The sequence below is a fragment of the Hyperoodon ampullatus genome (genome assembly GCF_949752795.1).
Source record: "Hyperoodon ampullatus genome assembly, chromosome: 4".
Taxonomy (NCBI): Eukaryota; Metazoa; Chordata; class Mammalia; order Artiodactyla; family Ziphiidae; genus Hyperoodon; species Hyperoodon ampullatus.
The window spans coordinates 122,276,549-122,296,998 of record NC_136917.1 but is presented as its reverse complement, the minus strand read 5'-3'; the positions used below and the strand labels follow the sequence as shown (position 1 = coordinate 122,296,998).

Sequence of the window (20,450 nt, the reverse complement as noted above, 5' to 3'; positions counted from 1 at the left end):
TGACTATGCTGGGATGCTTTCTTTCTTCCACTAGTTTTTCATTGTAAATGTGTTATCTCAGTTGCTATCCCCAGTGAATAGGCTTTTGAGAGCTGGCCTGGGAACCAAACCACCATTTATCTCACGGTTCCTGTGAGAAAGAAGCTTCTAAGGATCAGACATTCAAATGAGAAGAGCATTTGGACCACAGCCCACCTGTAAGTTAGGATCTGTAACATAATAAGAGCGAGGACACCAGGTAGGTAGAAAAAGTCTCCTTGGTTCTGAAGTGAGGGTGGCCAATGTGCAAAACTCCTAAACCCTGGGGGAGGGGCATCCTGGCAGGGGTGTCTTTTTTTTTTTTTTTTTTTTCTTGGAGCTATTTGCACTGCAGAGGTATTGTAGAATCCTTAGAGAAGTAAGGATTAAGGAGGTTAACGAAGTCAATTTGATGGCAAGATACATTTTTCAGCCTCTTCTTTTAAATTCTTTGTTTTCTCTTTGTCATTTAAAATAAGCTTTGAGACTTTATCTCCAACTTGTTTCCCAAATGGCTACATTACTGAGAACTCAGAGCCAAGCACAGTGCCCGAGCTGTGGGGTAGGGAGCTGGGGAGCTGGGGTCCTTGGCACTGCCAAGCTGTGGCAGTTGATGACCTCCTTTTCGGGTCAAGGTGGGAGGTGCTTCAAAGGATGCTCATGAATGGAAGTGATGGCGTCCTACTAGGTCACTCTCCTGGCCTTTCCCTGCCATGGGTTCTCCTCAACTTCTAGCCACCTTCCATGTGAGGAAAAGGCTCTGTGTCTCTCACAGCTGCATCTGGCCCTCTGGCCCTAGTCAGTTTACCTTCCCAGGAGACTTATTAGTTCTGGGACTCAGAAAAGCCCAGTGAATCCCTACCCGGCTCCAGGAACCCATCTGAAAAGTCTGGGCACTAACAAACAACAGTTCCTTTACTGAGGGCAATTTTGCTAAACATATTTATTTTCTATCTCTAGAAATCTTCAGCACTAAATGTGCTGGTATTTCCACCTAAGAAGAAATTTAACTGAAAAAATGAGCAGAATGACGAGCAAGAATACAAATACTACAAGAAAGAAAATGCCCATACCCGTCATCCCACAAGACAGTTTGACATCAGACAGCTTAACTCCCCTTAAAGGTGGGGGATTTGCACACACGGTCTCCTCCGAGCCCTCGAGTTTATGCAGGTTTTCTTTGTACCATGTTATGAAATGGATATTTGAGCAAGTGCAGTCCAGGGGATTGTGACTTAAATTAATGGTGCTCTGCTGAGACAAGGTGGGGAGGAGATGGGATGGGATGATGCGAATGTTATTGGCGGCCAGATTGAGGTAGATCCCCTTAAGAGGGCTAAGAGCATCCATGCTATCGCCTGTCAGGCTGTTGTGGCTTAAGTCTAAGTGGCTCATTTTCCCAAGGCCGTGGAATGCTTGCTGGTCTATGGAGAGGAGATCACAAGAGGATAAAATCAGAATCTCCAAGCTGCTCACTGTCTGAAGTAGGTTGGTCTTTGAGATGCTCCCATCCTGAAAGTGATTCCCTTGTACATTCAGATGCCGGAGATCCAGCAGGCCTTCTAGAAGGTGCCGATTGCTGGTATCAAGGAGGCAGTGAGAGAGATTCAGAACCCGCAGGAGATGGAGGTTTTGGAAAGGACTTTGTGAAGCCTTAACAAGCAGGTGGGTAAATGCCAAATCCAGTAGTTCTAGCCGAGGACATTCTTTGAACGCCTGATCCTCGAGACCAAGGGGCTCATTGTAGCTCAGGTTTAAGTATTGCAAGTGGGGCAGGTTTTTGAGTTGCAGATTGCAACAGTCAGAAGCCTCAATATCACTGTGACTTAAATCAAGTTTCTGAAGATTTGCTAGTTTTTCCAAACACCTGGCACCGAGGTCAAGTTTCTTCATGTTGCCTTTGACAGAGAGGTCTGTAAGGGATGGGAAACTGGCAGCATTGATTTGACACAATTGGTCAAAACTATTTGCATTGAGAACTAATTTCTTGAGAGAGTTCATACCCTCAATCCCAGAGGGTAATCCTTTCAAGTGAGCTGCCGTCAGATCCAACTCCTGGAGTCGAGTGAAGCACCGAAATGTAGAAGGTGAGAAGCCATCAAAATGGTGCTTTTGTAGGTTGATGCTTTCAACAGCCATGTCACAAAGTCCCTCAAATGTGGCTGAAGTGAGGTGTTGGTCATCCGTGTCCTCAAATGTCCCCAGCCAAAGAGACTGAATAGTAGAGTTCTGTAGACCTTTCAGTATAACAGATAAGTTGAGAGACCCTCCAAATTTCAAACTTTGAAAGATTTTTGAATTGAAAGCCCCAGGCTCAATGCCTTTAATGTCATTGCCATTGAAGTTAAGGCTTAGGTTCGTGGCCTGTTCCAGAGCATTTATGTCTTTACTAGAGATGTAGTGTATAGCATTATTCTGAAAATCCAGGACTTTCAGATTCCGTGTTGGGAAGTTTTCTGGGAGATTAATGGAGGAAATATGGTTGCCTCCAAGATACAAACTTTCCAGGTTTTCCAGGTTGTGCACTGGGATAAACTCAAGATTGGATATTCCTGTTTGGGTTAAGAAAAGATGCTTCAGCAACTTGGGCCCGGTAAGTGATGTTTCTGCCATGAATATCAGGGGATTTCCAGTTAACACAATGCTATTCAGTTGATGATGGTTTTGAAAAGTATCTTCATGTACCCAGTTAATCTGGCACCTTAAAAAGATAATAGTATTTAATAAGAATTAATTAGGGAAAAGAAAAAAATGCTGTCACAGTGACCTATAGTAACAAAGCCATCTTTTGTGTATAGTAAAAACAGTGTACATTATTATTCAAAGTAAAACATAATAAACTTTCTTCAGCACCCACAGATGGCCTGTTGAGTTAATGACTAGCTTCAGATCTGAACACTCTGATTTAGAATTTTTTTCCAGATATTTTAGATTGAACTCTCAGAGGTTTGTGTTTGGAACAGTTTAGTGGTTTGATTGTAGGCAAAATCAAACTATTATTTACTATTATAAGTGATATAAAATATGTCTTATATACTGCATAATATATAACATATGCTATGTAAAGTATGAATCTGTGTCATCCTGGGCAAGTCACAACTTTTTTCAACCTCAGTTTTTTCTTCTCTAAATTATAACAACAATGATTACTTTGTAGAATGGTTGTGATTCAAATGGTATACATGAAAATGCCCCATAGAAATATGGAACACTAGAGGTTCAGAGAAACCCATCCTGATATTACACCTAAAAATATTGGATTATACACACACACACACACACACACACACACACACACACACACCTCCCCTGAAGGTCAGTAAAGGAATTACTTAGAAATGCATTTTCAAAGGGAAGCTTGAATCCATAGAACCAAGGGAGTTCTGTAGCTAGTTTTGTCATGTCTGTCAATATTTGCCAATCCCTAGTGGCCTAGAGCCTGGGTGTTAATGAGCCACATGGACCAGTGTCAGGAGACAAACTTGGGGACAGGATAGGAGGTCTTATCAAAACCTGCAAACTACCAAGACCCTCAAAGGATCCTTTCAATGGGTGACCTTAAAAAAGAAAACTCACAAAGGGAGACCTTTAGGATATGCTTTTGTCTTGGCCTTGGCTCTGGGTAGAACAGCAACAACAAGAACAACAAGAAAAGTCTCCTCTGAGATCCTTTAACCAGAAGCTTCCACCTATGAGAACTGTAGCCTGAATTTATGCTACCTCTGTGGACTTCCCCAAAGAAACCCAAGTGGAAAAGTTAGCTTAAAGCAGTTCCAAGATGGTAGTGACTTCAGGTAACTAGCAGAAGTAAAGAGAAACCTTTTCTGGAGTCATGTACTTAACTAATTTTTTATAAGAAGAACTTTCAAATTTACATAAAAGTAAAGAGAATAGTACGATGAACTTCCATATATCTTTCACACAAATGCAACAATTCTCACAATTTTGCCATATATGCTTCTTTTCTTCATCTATACCTACTTCTCTCTCCTAAATTATTTTATGTCAAATCCTAGGTGTCCATACATATTTCAGTATGCATCTCCAAAAAAATAGGCTTATTTTCTATAGCCATGATGCCATTGTCACACATAAAAATATTAATAATTCATTGGTGTTATCTAGTTCCAGGAAAACATTTTAAGCAAAGATTTGCACAAAGTTCCACATGATAAATGAGCTCAAAATAAAATTCACTAAACACATAAGGAAAACACATTAGCTTAAGTCAGCCAAAAAAAAAAGTTCTACAGAATCAGATTAAAAAAGGTAGCAGATGCCAGAGTTATCAGATATATCTGATAATGTGTATGTATATATATATATCATATATATATATATGATATATAAAGAATATATTATAGAGCTGATATGTATTGAATATTATCAGAACATATAATAAATATGCTTTTGTCAAACATATGTTTGATATGTTTAAAGGTAACACCAAGAACCAAAAGTATGATGAAGGAAAAAATATTAAAACTGATCTCATATATTTGTAAAATGAAAAATCAGTGAAACTTATTGAAATGGGAGAAGTTAATAATTGAAATTATAAGCCAATGGATCGTTTATACAGGAGATTAAACACAGCTGAAGAGGATATTAATGGACTAGGAGTAAATATGAGAAAATTACCTAGAATGTAGTCCAAAACACAAAGAATTGGAAAACAAGAAAGAGAGACTAAGATATATAAAGGACAGATAAGAGGATGCAATATAAGTCTCATCAGAGATCCAAAGGAGATACAGGAGTGAATGGGGGCAAACCGGAGTTCAAATTGATAGTGGCTAGAATATTTTAGAATTGATGAAAGACGCCAATCTCAGATTCAAGGAGCCTGATGATCTACACAGTGCATCATTGTGATATTACAGAATTCCAAGGACAAAGCAAAGATATTGGAAATGTCCAGAGAAGAAAAGACAGATTGCCAACATGCAAACAACAGCTAGACAGATAGATGACCTCCCAAAAGCAACAGTAGGATACTGGAATGATAGCCTCAAAGGGCCGAGAAAAAAACAACTGTCCACCTAGAATCATATGCCAGAAAATGCTATCTTTCAAGAATCAGAGTGAAATAAAGATATCTTCAGAAAAACAAAAATGAGGGAGTTGACTGCTAACAGACACTCACTAAAGAAATGTCTAAGGAGGTGCTTTAGGAGAAAGGAAAATCATTCCAGAGAGGAAGGTCTGAAAAGCAAGACAGAGGAATGAGAAAAGGGGATAGAAAGCAAGTTGGTAAAGCTAAAGAAACCACGACTGTGTTAAGTAATAAAAACAGTGCCTCATTTGTAGCCAGATAACAGCTGGGGAGGCGAGCAGAGGCGGAGGATTTTAGAAAGTATGAGGTCCTATTGTTATCACTCTTTCAAAATAGCAGTAGAGGAAACTAAAAGTCCTTCAGCTACAAAAGTTATCCTGGCCCAACACTTCTTAAAAATGTGATCAAACTCATCTCATCTGAAAATGAGAAATGATAAAGGAGAGGGAAAGTAAATTTCTTTGTGGCAAAACTAGGTAGGTAACAGAAAGATCTGAAAGGGCAAGGCTTTCTCTCAATTGTATCTAACGGAATCTTGGCTGGGAGGTAGCCTAGGGTTATTTGGGGGACTCTGGACTGGGAGTCAGGAGAGCAGAGTCCCAGTTTCCTTCCCGTGTGACCTTAAGCAAGCTCATAAAATCTCCTTAACCTCTGTTTTCCTATCTAACATGAGTGGGATGGCAGTATGTTCCATACCTACCTCCCAGTGGTGGTTATGCAGATGTGAACGTACAGTTCTATGTATGTGAATACTCTCCTGCTCTTTAGAAGCTTAAGTTGAAGGACCAAAGTAGAAGAAGTAGAGCTGCTGCAAGGGATGCAGACCTCATCCACATACGGAGCCCTTCCCCCCATTACACACACACACACACACACACACACACACACACACACACACACCCCAGCTGCATTTCCCTTTCACTCTCTTCCCTTATTTTCTTATGATACTTCTGCCTGCTGGTTCACAAGCACTGGTTCAGCATTTAGAATCCTAATTCTGCCTCTGAAACCAAATAATGGAACTCTTTTTTTACCAAGTTTCAGGAAAAAATTAGTAGATGGCATGTATTTCTCCTCTAATTTTTTTCTTAAAATGTCACACCCATTAATAGTCAACTATGCTAAAATATAGTATGATGTGGCATCTGATTTAGTAGATTTATTTTCAGTTTTGTTATTGATATTCCTTAGAACTTCATAAACAGCACTGCTGACACAATCTAGTTTGAGAACAAGCCACTTTCCTCTCCACTGATGGGTGTTTATTTAAATTATATTTTACCTGTATAAAAATATTTCATGGGAAAGGGTAAACATGCAGAATAAGCATGTTGTCCCCGTGCCCCAAAAGAACGTCGTGGAAACAATTTGAACGCAAGTTGTGTTTTGACCTAAGTAAAACATCAAGCACACGCAAAGAACTCAGATACATACCTGGTCAGATCCAAAAAGATAAGATTTATGAGCCTGCTGAAGGTTATATTTTGAATTGTAGGCAAGAAGTTAAAGCCGAATTCCAAAAATTCTGTTGTATTTGGTAGAGTGTCAGGAATTTCTCTGAGACCTAAATTTTCACAGTTATATGTCTTGTTGTCTTCTTTCTGATGAGAGAAACAATGTAAGTTAATATCAGACAGTATATGGTATATGGTTGACTATCTAGCAGAATTACATGTTTTATCCTTTGAGCAGCAGTCTTACTTCTAGGAATCTTCACCAGTATAATACTTGGAAAAACACAAAATGACTTATGCATAACATTATTCATTTTAGTATTTTTTACAATAGCAAAAGATTGGCAATAATCAGATTATCCATCCATATAGGACCACTTGAACAAAATATGGTATATTCACTGAATAGAACCCGGTGTAGCTGAAAAAAGGATAAGCACGATCTCCATAAACTGATGATGGAGTGATATACAGGTTTATTGTAAGGTGAAAAAAGCAAGGTGCAGAACGTCTATTAATATATATTGTATATGGTATATGGTATACAGTATGCTACCTTTTGTGTAAGGAAGGTATGTGTGTATTTTCTTACATTTACAAGAAGAAACCATGGGGGAAAACAGCAAACTGGTTATATTTAAGGGAAAGGAAGGAACCAGATGGAGGAGCGGGGATGAAAACAAGCCTTCTCTGAGTGCAATTTTATAGTTTTGATTTTGGATGCATGGAAATGTTTTCTTTCACTTTGGAACAAACAAATCAACTCTAGGTTAGCTTCGAGAAAAGAATACGATCAGATATTACATACTTTGTGATGTGATGCAGTATGAAGTACACAGGACCACCTATGAAGTATTGCCAAAAAAAGTTTAACCTTGGGCTTCCCTGGTGGCGCCGTGGTTGAGAGTCCGCCTGCCGATGCAGGGGACACGGGTTCGTGCCCCGGTCCGGGAAGACCCCACGTGACGCAGAGCGACTGGGCCCATGAGCCATGGGCACTGAGCCTGCGCGTCCTGAGCCTGTGCTCCGCAACGGGAGAGGCCACAACAGTGAGGGGCCTGCGTACCGCAAAAAAAAAAAAAAAAAAAAAAGTTTAAGCTTAAATCCAATCAAGACTTTAGGCCTAAATTTCAGTCTATAAGTGATTTGGGGGATTTCAGGTAAACAACACCACAAGGTAGCAGTCAGCCAAAGGCAGAAGGTGGAGCATTCCATAGCATGACTGACTTCGTTTTATCAAAATGTGAATGATGTTTAGCAGAAGTGGAGAGCAAGGGGGTGAGATGAGAGAGGAGGCTGCTCTTATAAAAAGAGACACATACAAAAGCTACTTCAGAGACATAACCAACAGATAATAGAAGAGCCCTTCTTTTCTAAATTTTTTATTGAAGTATAGTTGACTTACAATGTCATGTTAGTTTCTGGTGTACATCAAAGTGATTCAGTTATACATATATGTATGTGTGTATATATATTTTATATATATATTCTTTTTCATATTCTTTTCCATTATGGTTTATCACAGGGTATTGAATATAGTTCCCTGTGCTATACAGTAGGACCTTGTTGTTTATCTGTTTTATATATAATAGTTTGCATTGGCTAATCTCAAACTCCCACTCTAATCCTCCCTCACCGCCACTCTCTTGGCAACCACAAGTCTATTCTCTATGTCTGTGAGTCTGTTTCTGTTTTGTAAATAAGTTCATTTGTGATGTATTCTAGATTCCATGTATAAGTGAAATCAATGGTATTCGTCTTCTTCTTTATGACCTACTTAGTATGATAACCTCTAGGGTCCATCCATGTTTCTGCAAATGGAATTATTTCGTTCTTTTTTATGGCTGAGTAGTATTTCATTGTATATATATGTACTACATCTTCTTTATCCATTCATCTGTTGATGGACATTTATGTTGCTTCCATGTCTTGGCTATTGTAAATAGTGCTGCAATGAATATTGGAGTGCAGGTGTCTTTTCGAATTATAGTTTTGTCTGTATATATGCCCAGGAGTGGGATTTCTGGATCATATGACATAGAGTAGCCCTTCTTTAGATGGTGATTCAAATAAAGCATTTGGGAAAAGACATTTAATCAGGGAACTTTGAATGAGGACAGGATATTAGAGAATACTAAGAAACTGTGAATTTTGTTAATGATAATGACCTTGCCGTTATGTAGGAGAAATGTTCTTATTTTGAGTTGCATTTTGAAGGATTTAGAGGCAAAATGACATGATGCTTGGGATTTGCTTTAAAATACTTTGGCAAGAAAGGAAGGAGTCGATAGCAGAAATTAGTAGGCAAAACGTTGATGGTTGTTGAATGTGGAGTGATGCATGCAAAGTTCCCCGTAACTAAGTGCTTTTGTACATATTTAGAAATTTTCTTAATACAATCTTTTTAAAAAAGAACTAGTAGCATGGCACAGATCTTAGGTCATAGGTCTTGTAATCTTGAAGAATGACTGAGTTTTAAATCTCTGGAACTGTAGGCTGCTGATACCAGACCTAACATTTGGGCACAGCCCTGCACATAAATTCAGAGGACTTCCTCATTCTGGGTCCCCAGGAGAGTCAAGTGTTCTGACGTTGGTTGTTTACTGCTTGCTAGAAGTGCAAACTCAAGTTATAGATCTTGGACTAACTAGGTAAAAATGGGAAGGGGTTAGTTAGAAGCCTATAGAATTGTGGGCTCATAATTTATCTGGATGATGCCTTAGGTTAAAGGATAGTGGGGCAGGTATGAAGGTCTGTTGGGGTATATTTTGCATGGGGAGGCTCCAGGGAAAGAAAGAAATGATCTCCAAGAAAAAGTACACTTGGGGATACAAAGAAGAAAGACATCCCAGAACCATAGGCCATCTCTCAGCTCATCTCAGGCTCCATGTGATTTCATCCAACCTTTCAGGCCCTGCTTTCTCTGTGGTCTCACTAGAGTGGTCTCACTAGACGCCCCATTGAGACTGCCCTGGACTGGGAAAGACCTGCCCCATGGAAGTCTAAATCAGCAGCTGTCCTCATCCTGAGTTGCAAACAGGTCTGCTTAGTTAGAAACAGAAGATGGCACACATCCACCTTTGCTCTGAAGTGTGACATTTTAGAGGTGTTGCTAATTTAACTGCTTTTTCCTTTATTCACTCCACTTTTGCTTAGTTGGGCGCTTTTTTGTAGGTACAGTGAGCATGCTCATTTACAGGAAATCACTGGTTTTCTTCTATATTGTGACAGTATTAAGAAAGTCACTGATGAAATTGCCATATTTATATTTTCTTGTAATCCATAATTATTTCATAGACCCAAAGCCCTTCAGGCACGGCCACAAATCTACATAATGCCCTTGAAATGCACACTTTGCATTTAAAACATACTTGATTGACTGGTGGGGGAAAACACATGCTGCTAGACCCCTCTTTGGTCCCCCGGAACATGGAAGACCTAGAGAGATGTATGTGCAGCTGCTAAGGTCTGGATTAGCTTTGAGGAGACATTTTTCTTTTCTGGTCTCCACTGGCATAGCTGATGTCATATATACGTGGAGAAAGGGGGCCTTTTCTCAACTCATCTCTCTCTATTCTGGTCCTTTAGCAAAAGGCTCGACGTTGGCAATTCCCTCCTTTTCCAGAATATAATGTGCCCGTGACAACTAAATTGTATGCTTTACTAAGCACTTCACTGCATTAATGTGATTCCCAAAGTTGGAATGGAGCACTAGCTCTCCTGAGCCAGTGGCCTGAGGGAGCGCCTAGCAAATGGAAAGGAATAGCTCAGTTTCAACCTAGTGAAAACCCAAGAACCAGTGCATAACACTTCCCAGGAGTACTGAGAAGTCCACCACCACGAGCCTGGGTCGTAACACTCAATAATCTCTAGTTACATAAACTGCAATGAACTATCTGCCCTTGATTCCTAAAGAAAGACGCAAATGACAAGAACTGCAGCTCATAAGAAAATTTGAAAACCAAACACATTTCAGAGACTGTTCTGGGCTCTTCTGCCAGGGCTTTCACAGCCACACTCCCATACAATCACTGCATCTCATTTCCACATCTCTTTTGTCTCCCGTAATCTGAAATGATTCTTCAGCCTTTCCTGGTCTCTCCTGGCATTGATTAATTTTTTTAAGAATCCAGGCTCGTAGTTTGCAGAATGTTACTCCTTTGGGGTTTGTATGTTTCCTCATGATTTGATTCAGGTTATACATTGTTCATAGAACTATGTCAGTGAGATTGTATCTTATTCACTGTCAGTTTTCACAGCAAAACTTTCTAGGGGTGAGTTCTGATAGCATAGCACAGGATTCCCAGGCAGCAGAATGATAATACAACAGATCAGGAAAGGACAGGGTGTAAAAGAGGATTGCTGGGTCCTGACTGTGTAGCCACTGCCATTTTGCCCAGGGCTGGGCCAGCTGTGAGGACCACGGGTTCAGTTGCTTTTCTAGGCAGACACCCACCACCGCTTTTGCAGCTCCTGTGGTTTCTCTGAGCCCCACATGACCACTTCTTATAGACCCAGATTCATCACTAGACCTCAGTCTAGGGTCAGTTTCCAAAGTCCCTTTCTCATTCCTCTGCTTTGGCCATTCCATCGTAGACAGGACCCTTCTGGATGTGAACTTAGGCAGCCAGCAGGGCTGAGACAAAGCCAGTTGGTATTCAGGACAACTGCCCCATGCCCGTCCCTAATCCATATCATGGGCATTTGCACTGAGACCTGTGCTGGTCAGTTCATCTCCAGCTCCGCCTCAGAGCTGTGCCTTTACACAGAGCAGGACTCCCAAGTGCTACATCTGTGTCTGCAATCCCTTTTCCCTCCAGGTATTCATTTGCATTTTTTCAATCAGGATCTTATTTTGCTTCTTTCTGCTGCATCTCTAACCCCCTGCCATTCCACAATATTTTCTCTCCTCACAAGTGCTGAGATCATTTTCTGATTTCAAATTCTCTGAGTTTCACGCAAGTGCTGATCCCACTTGTTGGGATGTCTCCTCTGCACTTGGTACCCACAGCAGCCAGCTCCGCCAGGCACGAGGAGTCTGGGACACTGAACCCCAGCCCTCCCTCGGTGATCACTCCTCTATCCAGAGATAGCAATTTGACTGAGCCAAATCACAGAGTAATAATTACTCTCTGAAAATAAAACAAAACACTCCCAAGAGGTCACAGACCTAAAACTTTGTTGTCAGTCTTAACTCCTCCAGGCAAAGGGCACTCCAATTATAAGTGGTTCTTTTTCTGTGTGTCTTGAGGCAGACTGCCCAGGTTCAAATCTCAGCTCTCAACTACCAAGCTGTGTTCTCTGAGCCTCCTTTTTTGCCCAGCTGTAGATCGAGGATAATAACCCCTGTTGGCAGACCAACTCTGAGGATTAATGAGGTAATGTACGTCACTCTCACAAGAAAAGTTAGCATTTCCCTGGATCATCAAAACATCATTGTCATCGTCTAGAGCTATTGGGAAGCCCTTGTATCCATGAATTTGGAGTTCTCTTAAAACAGAGCTCTACTTAAACACTCTCCCCATACCTAGACCCAAAAGACTCTCTCCTACCGTGGTTTTAAGGGGACAGAATAGTCAAGATGAGCCCATTTGAAATGAGGAGGCATGCCTACACTCCCAAGCAATTATTCAAGGGCACATCTAAAATGTTACCTGAGTCTAAATCACAGAACACTGAATTCCAGCTACTCTTTGCATATTGGTCAGCCTCCAAAAACCTGGTCATAGATCTAATTTTGTTACTTATGATACACATACCTACATGAATACACACACAGAGCATTTAATCATGGAAGGTTCTATGTGGAGTATTTACGAGTGTTCGTTATAATATTTTTAGAATATTTTAGAATTTGTCAAGGTTTGACATTTTATTCAAACAAAAAGTTTTATTAAAAAATTCATCCTGACTCCTACCTCACATCATAGGCAAAAAGCAATTCCAGATGGACTGTAAATTTACATGTGAAACTTAGAAATAAATACCGAATGATAAAACTTCCAGAAGAAAACATAGGTTAATATCTCCATGGCCTTGCGTTGGCAAAAATTTCTTTTTTTTTAAGTTATTTATCTATCATCTATCTATCTATCTATTTATTTAGGCTGCACTGAGTCTCCACTGCTGTGTGTGGGCCTCTCACTGCTGTGGTCTCTCCCGTTGTGGAGCACGGGCTCCAGGCGGGCGGGCCCCATCAGTTGCCGCGCATGGGCTCAGTAGTTGTGGCTCGCGGGCTCTAGAGCACAGGCTCAGTAGCTGCGGTATGAGGGCCCAGTCGCTCCGCGGCATGTGGGACCCTCCTGAACCAGGGATCGATCCCACATCCCCTGCATTGGCAGGCAGACCCCCAACCACTGCGCCACCAGGGAAGTCCCGGCAAAAATTTCTTAAACAGAACAGATATGCACTGAAAATAAATAAAGGAACAATGATAAATCAAGCAATATTAAAATAAAAGGTTTTTGTTCATCAAAAAATGTCAGGAGAGTAAAAAGGCAAGCCACAGAGTGGGAGAATATATTTGTAATGTGATAAAGAGCCTGTATCCAGAATACATGAAGAACCACTACAAAAACAAAAAACAAAAAACAAAATACAGACAACGTAAGAGAAAATGGGCCAAAGACTTGAAATAGGCACTTACACACACACACACACACACACACACAAACACACACAAGGATACATAAATATACTCAATTTAATTATTTATCAGGAAAATAAAAAATCCCGGTGAAATACCCCTATCCATCAGAAGAGCTAATGTTCTTAAACAAACATAGCAAATGTTAGTGAGGCTGTAGGGCAATCAGAACTCATATCCATTGCTGGTGAGAATAAATGGGTACCAACCCATTGAAAAACTGTCTGGCAATATTTACTGAAGTTAAACATATGTGTTTAACATATGTGTAAATACATCTACTCCCTATTATACACCTAATAAATATTTGTTTACTAAAGACCTAGGTAAGAATATCCAAAGCAGCAACATTCATAATAGGCAAAAAATTGAAAACAGTGCAAATGTCCACTAACAGTAGAATGTATAAATAAATAGTTTCACTAATAAAACAGAATACCATTCAGTGATTAATGGAGCACATGATGGCTGCACACAACATCATATATAAATATCACGTGTTTGATATTGAGTGGAAGCAGCCAGACACAGAAGAGTACACACTGTATGGTCTCATGTACACAAGATTCAAAAAGAGGCAAAGTCAATTTTGGGTGATATAAGTGAGAGTACTGGATGGTCTTGGGGGCTAGTGACCGGGAGGAGACATGAGAGGGCTCCTGAGGTGCTGAGAAAGTTCTGTTTCTTGATCTCTGTGCTGCTCACATGGATGTGTTCACTTGGTGAGAACTCATTGAGCTCTACACTTAGGATTGGTGAGCTTTTCTGTATGTATATTTTACTTCAATAAAAAATTTACTGAACTCAAAACAAAACCAAACCCTTGTTTTCAGGATAGGGCCTGATAAATTCATGGTGGTCACATGAACATATATACAGTATGTGTTAATTTTGCTGAAACTGAAGAGGAAGAATGAATGAGGAAAGGAAAACAAGAGAAAGGAGTGGGCAAGCTGGAGTGAATTTCACCTGAAAAAGGGCCAAACCATTAAATCAAAAGCTTCCTCTCCTACCACTTCTACTTTATCTCACTTTTCTGAAGCCTAGACGGTCCTTACCTTCAGGAAAAAGTCGTATCTCCCAGTTCCCTCCCCAGTATTGACATAGAAGTGAGGGCTCTATAAATAGTCTTAGAATCCTGCTATCATGAACTCAAACATGATGGAAGAGGTAAAGGAAAATATAGACCCAGTATTAATTGAATAGGTCCCAAGGCATTTAAAATCAGAGTCCTTTCAGAGGGATGGCTGCAGGGAGGATGTGATATTGGAAGGTTTCAGTCTCACCTGACTTCTCCAAAAAGGAAATCTCTCACTGTAGCATAGGCCAGGTCTGGAGGTCCTGGGATGCTCAGTATCACTCCTGCCACCTGAATGGCATGGAAGTCCTCTGAATAGGCAACAAAAGGACTAGCTCTTCCTGCCTCTTTCTCCTTCCCTCTGCTAAAGCAGGTACCATTTGCAAAAAGCAACTGGTGACTCTAGGGCCTGATGTCTTCAATAGGAATCTAGACTGGTCCAATATTTTCAGGGATTTCCAAAATCTCCCAGCAGTGAGGGCCCTTGTGGGCTTCAGAAAGGCTGCACAGACTTTGCTGCAATGTGGGGATTTAAAAAGTGAACTGGTAGACTTAAGAGTAGGATGTTTAACATGGACTGGTTCCCAATGAGCTGGAATTTAATGGTAATATTATCCCATCTGAGGATGTTGCTAGAAGGTGGATGGCCTACCCTGCCTGATTACTGAGGAGATGGTGTCTCCACTCCTACCCTCTTACATGTTACCTACAGGCCTCTGTGCAGTTGATTTTTCAACCTGAATTATGAGGATACAGCCTTCTGGAGCTGATAAAAACCTTTTACTTGCCCCCTTCTGTTGTGGGCTGAATTGTGTCTCCCCCAAATTCATATGCTGAAGTCTTAACATCGGTACCTCAGAATGAGACTTTATTTGGAGATAGACTCTTCAAAGAGGTAATTAAGTTAAAGTGAGGTCATTAGGGTAGGCCCTAATCCAATCCAATATGACTGGTGTCTTTATAAGAACAATAAATTTGGACACAGATGCATAGAAAGGGGAAATGATGTGAAGACATAGGGAGAGGAAGGCCATCAACTAGCCAAGGAGAGTGGCCTCAGAAGAAGCCAACCTTGCCAACACCTTGATCTTGGACTTCCAGACTCCAGAATTGTACAAAAGTAAGTTTCTGTTGTTGGAGTCCCCTGGTCTGTGGTACTTTGTTATAGCAGACTGAGAAATTTCCCCTGGGCATCGTACCTCCTTTTGGTCTGAGCGTGCATCCTAATTCCATCCCAATACCAGACTAACAAGGTTCCGTTATTCGAGTCCTAGCTTTGATTCTTGCTCTTGTCTGGTGGGTCCTTGCCCCGCTCTCCTTATTCTCCTAACCCTGGCTCCTATGCACTGCTTTTCTCCATCCTGCTACTCCTGCCTCTTTTTCATCATTCAGCCCCAACCTAGGAAAGCAGCCCACTCAGCCACCAAGACTGATGGTCCTTCCTGTTTACAGCACTTGTCCGACAGGCCACATGGTGCTGGATACCTGCTGGAATCAGAGGTAATGGGAGGAGGATGGCAAGAGAATGAGCCCTTCTCCTTTCTCTCTCTCACCACCCTCCCAAAGAACTTCCCACAGGTTGATAAATACTGTTGTGGTCCAAAACAGAAGGTGCAACTTGGCTCTATGCTCAGATGTTTCTCCTGGGGGTTAGTGAAACAGATGGAGGGCTGTCCAACTCGAGGAGAAAGCCAGACTCATTCAGAGTGATCTTTATATGCTCTAAAGCCTGGCACAGGTGGTCTTTACTAGTCTCCGTCCTGAATGCCAGGAAACTGAAGGACTCTTTGGGGAAGTGGCCATGTGCTGGGAGGTTGGACAAACGCTCCGCCATGCTAGGGAGCAGGTTTGGAGGTCTGCTCTTTGCACTGGGACCCTGTTGACATCTTATGTCCCAACTGGGATTATTTGGGAGAAATTGTTTGCAGAGGAAAACAACTCTCACTTCTTCCTACTATGGACCTGTGAGATCATCTCCCCGGCTGAGCTCTTTGGTTCCTTTTTCACTGTAAAGAAAAACTCCTACACACCTCGTTGCCCTTTTAAGGCTCAGATAGGACTGCACGCTGAATCTCAACATTTCCAGGTGGTTTAATCTGGACAAAGACAAATAGTTTGGACTCACCTCAGTGCACATTGGATTTGAGGAGGTGATGACTTTACAGCTGGCCGAAATCAGCACCGCCAACACGAAGCAGCCGACACGGGGAGCCATCACAGGACCGAGGCAACCAAGCTTGGTAGGGTTAGCTAATGCCTGGAGCTGAGAAATCGAATCAAGCTATGATGGCCTCGATAATCTGGCAGCCAGAGAGTGCTCAGAAGGGTAATCTGAGAACAAGAAATGCTGTTGACTGCTCAGCATTTGGTGGCTTTTTGCTGCAAAAAAGGGGAAGTCCTTTCTGCATAGTACCCATTCTTGCCAAAAATAGCTGAGCACCCAGCCTCAGAATGGCCCAGTGCATTTCCTGGCCAACATGAATCAGTTGTGCAGTTCCTTTTCGCTGGTCACATGGACTCTCAGGGTCATGGTTCCTAGTGACCCTAGGCGAGCTTCAGCGGTTTGGCCAGCTCCAACAGCTTCTGGTCCCTTTCCATCGGAGAGGTTGTGGGAGCAGAAGTCTGTCCTCACGGAGGAGGCCACCTTGTTAGCTGGCCTAGGTGAATGAACGCGAGAGGTGCTGGGGCACACTGGAAGGGCAGAGCCCTCTGTGGGGGGCAGAGGGAAGGTGCCTTGCAGTGGCACCTGCTGGAGCTGGGAACTAGGGCAAGAGGGAGCAGGATCATCCCAGAAAGGGAGTGGAGCTGCTGCCTTGGCCGCCTTCACAGTACCCACTTCTGGTCTTGGTACAGGAGTAGGACAAATCCATCCCTTGACCCCGTGATTCAGGCCTGCTAAAGCAGTTGGAGTGGAATCCCCTCTTGTTCCCTCCCAAGGTGACCCAGGGACGTAGAGGCCACTGCCATATACAGAGCAGTCTGACTAAGAGAGAGAAGAGTTATGGGTGCCAGCCTTGGTTCTATTTTTTCTTAGAAATACCTTCGAAACAGGATTGCAACTACCCTCATTATGATGCAAGGTATGGTAGTGACTAAAGAAAGTTAAAGTTCATGTATTCCTCACTGGGCTGAATTTGGCTACCTCAGACATTGTCTGTTCAGTCCTTTGACATATAGGAGCTATTTGGTATTACTGTCCTCCCATTCCATTTCCAAGAGCCAATTCTTAGCATCAGAGTTCACAATACCTTGAGAAAATAATACTACTACCACTACTGTGTTACAACTACTAATAGGATAATTATAGTAGCTACCATTTATTGAGCACATATTATGTGTCTAAGTAGGTTTTCTTTTGTTTTATAGATATCTCCTTATCATATACTCTATCAAAGAGGTGCTATTATTTCCCCCATTTTATAGATGTAGAAACTGATGCTTAGAGGAATAAATGACCTCTCCAGGACCACACAAGTAGAAAGTGGTAGATTAGCGCTTCAGATCCAGACAGTCTCACTGCAGAGACTGTGCTATTACTCCCGATAGTTTAAGAAAGAATTTTGCCTCCTGAAAAAGCTGAAGAGTTACAGTGTGAAGAAAGTTCTTCATCTGGAGATTTCAGAGCAGATGCGAAAAAGCAGGAGGTGGTTAGAGAAACTATGTAGTTGGCACTGTGCTAGGGCTACTACAAATAATTAGACTTTTCTGGTCACCCTTAAAATGCCATCATCATCATCAACAAAACACCTTCAAAGATGCTTTTGGCGAAACGCTGTCCAAGCAAACCCAGACTGATGACAACCACCTTGCTTTGAACAAGACACGTATCACAGTGTCATGGAAGAGTTCTTGGACTGAAAAGAGATCTACTTTGAAGCCTCAGACCCATCATTTACCAACAGAGCAAACCTGAGCAAGTCATTTGACTTTTCTGAGTCTATTTCCCATCTGAATAATAAAACAAGAATTCCAATTCCTGTTTTGCCAACATCACAGGGTAATTATGAGGATCCAGTGGGATCATTTACGTGAAAATACTTTCTTAACCTCAAAGTCCTACATAAATGTGAAGAATGTGAGGCAAAGACTCCTCTGAGTAACCAATTCCAACCTCATGTAAATATCACTCTCAGGAAATTGTCTCCTGCCCCAGAGACATTCAAAAGGCATATTACTTTCCCTCTTAAAGACAGGTTTGATGGCTCAGTTAAGGCCATAAGATTTTGTCATTTTTCTGAGGACACACTATCTGCATATGATTTGCATATGTTTGCATAATGGCTTCAAAAGACTCACTGCAAGTGTATAAGAGTAAAAGAAAATAAATGAATATGAGTGACCTTCTGCCACAGCATTCAAATCAAATATTCAGGGCATAATACCCTGAAATATCAAATAGATTAAAATTTAAACTATTGCAAACAGATGGGAAGATAAGTTGTCGAGTTTGGAGGCAAAAATGAAACGCTTATTTGATCCCAGGTTGTAAAGAATCACATACTCTTAAAGGTCACCCCATCCAAATGGTTTTCATGCCTGAATTTTCTCCTCCACACCTCTTACCCCACCCATTTTGTGGACAAAACATACACACTACATTATCTTCCAGTCTTTCCTGAACTGCCTCAGGTGACAGAAAGCTTACTACCTCCCAATGAATTATTTTGGCAAATTTTGACCGTTTAAAAGGTTTTATATTCTGCTCAACTGCTAAAGTCTTTCTCTAACTTCCCCACAATTGTCCTTGTTTCCTCAGGCCAGCAGGACAAGTTCAAGACCTTTTACTACTTGACAGTCCTTAAGGTATTTGAAAATGGTTACTATGTACCTGAACTATCCCCTTTCTAGGTTAAAAATCTCTAGTTCCTTCAGCTGTGTCACAAGTTCATGCATTATAGTCCCAGTCTCTTTATCTGAATATTATCCAAATCTCCCAAGAAAGGCCCTGAGTTGAATTCTGTTCCTAGCTTTGCCATTAACTAGTTGTGTGTGGCTGCGAAATTTCCTCATCTGCAAAATGATGGAGCTGAACTATTTATAAGGCACTTCTTCATCTAAAAATCCCATTATTGGGGCTTCCCTCGTGGCGCAGTGGTTGAGAGTCCGCCTGCTGATGCAGGGGACACGGGTTCATGCTCCAGTCCGGGAAGATCCCACATGCTGCGGAGCGGCTGGGCCTGTGAGCCATGGCCGCTGAGCCTGCACGTCTGGAGCCTGTGCTCTACAACAGTGAGAGGCCCGCGTACTGCAAAAAAAAAAAAAAAAATCCCATGATTCTATTTCAAAGCAATGACTTCCATTTTACTTATCTAACAGTCATTGGCTTGAGCCAATAAAATAGAGTTACCTTGGCTCTTTGTTGACAATCACTCTTTCTTTACTAATGGAGGTGGTCTTACCCCTTCCACAAATATAAAATGTAGAGAGGTTTGGCTGGAGCTATGGGCATCATATCATGACTGCTGCAATCTTAATTCATTCACAGTGCCATTTAGGGATGGACTGCTGTTACCTGTTACAAGGACTAGGTCTTGCAGAGATACAGAGAGGGAAAGGAGAAGATGAGAAAAGGCACTGGTAACTCATTTATTTCTACAGACTGGTACCCATGTCAGTGGGGAAACAACAGATATGTGGACCCCAGAAGTTTTCATAAAGTTCAAGGACCCTTATATTACATATTTACATACAAACCCCAAACCATTCTTTGTTGTTGTTGTATTCTGTCTTGTTCTGCACCAGGTTTCCATGCAGTTCATCCCTAGGGTCAGCTGCCACCCATGGGTGACTCCATAGAACCCCCAATTTCATGTCTGGGAGACCTGTGAACTCACTTTTCTGTGTTTCAAGGTGATTACAGTCTAGGGAGCGACGTGAGGTCCTTGGATACCTTGTCTGGCTATTTATGCCTTTTCTTAGCAATGACCCAACAGCTAGTTTGTTTTCTTTCTTCCAAGAGTGTGCAAACCAAAATATGCTTTTGTGATCCAACTTTAGCAAAGAACTAGATGTTTAATCTCTGTTCTAGCTTATGGGCACCAGTTGGTATTAAACTGTCCTTTTTTTTTTTCTTCTCATACAATTTAGTTTTTGTTCTGCTTTTTGGGTCACGCCTGCTTTCCCCACTGTCTTCAGGTGGTTAAATCTACTTGCATATAAAATGCTACTTTAACTTGAATATTCAAATGCATTTTACAG

The 20,450-nt window shown here is 41.5% G+C and overlaps 1 protein-coding gene across 1 annotated transcript; it reads right to left on the bottom strand.

The window, feature by feature from the left end:
- Positions 1-990: 990 nt before the first annotated feature.
- CD180 (CD180 molecule) lies at positions 991-16,467 on the bottom strand (the record flags this gene model as incomplete). The annotated part of the gene is made up of 3 exons (XM_079702069.1): positions 991-2,719; positions 6,509-6,675; positions 16,378-16,467. The coding sequence occupies 3 exons, from the start codon at positions 16,465-16,467 to the stop codon at positions 991-993; spliced, it is 1,986 nt and encodes a 661-aa protein (XP_079558195.1).
- Between the last annotated feature and the right edge of the window lie 3,983 nt (positions 16,468-20,450).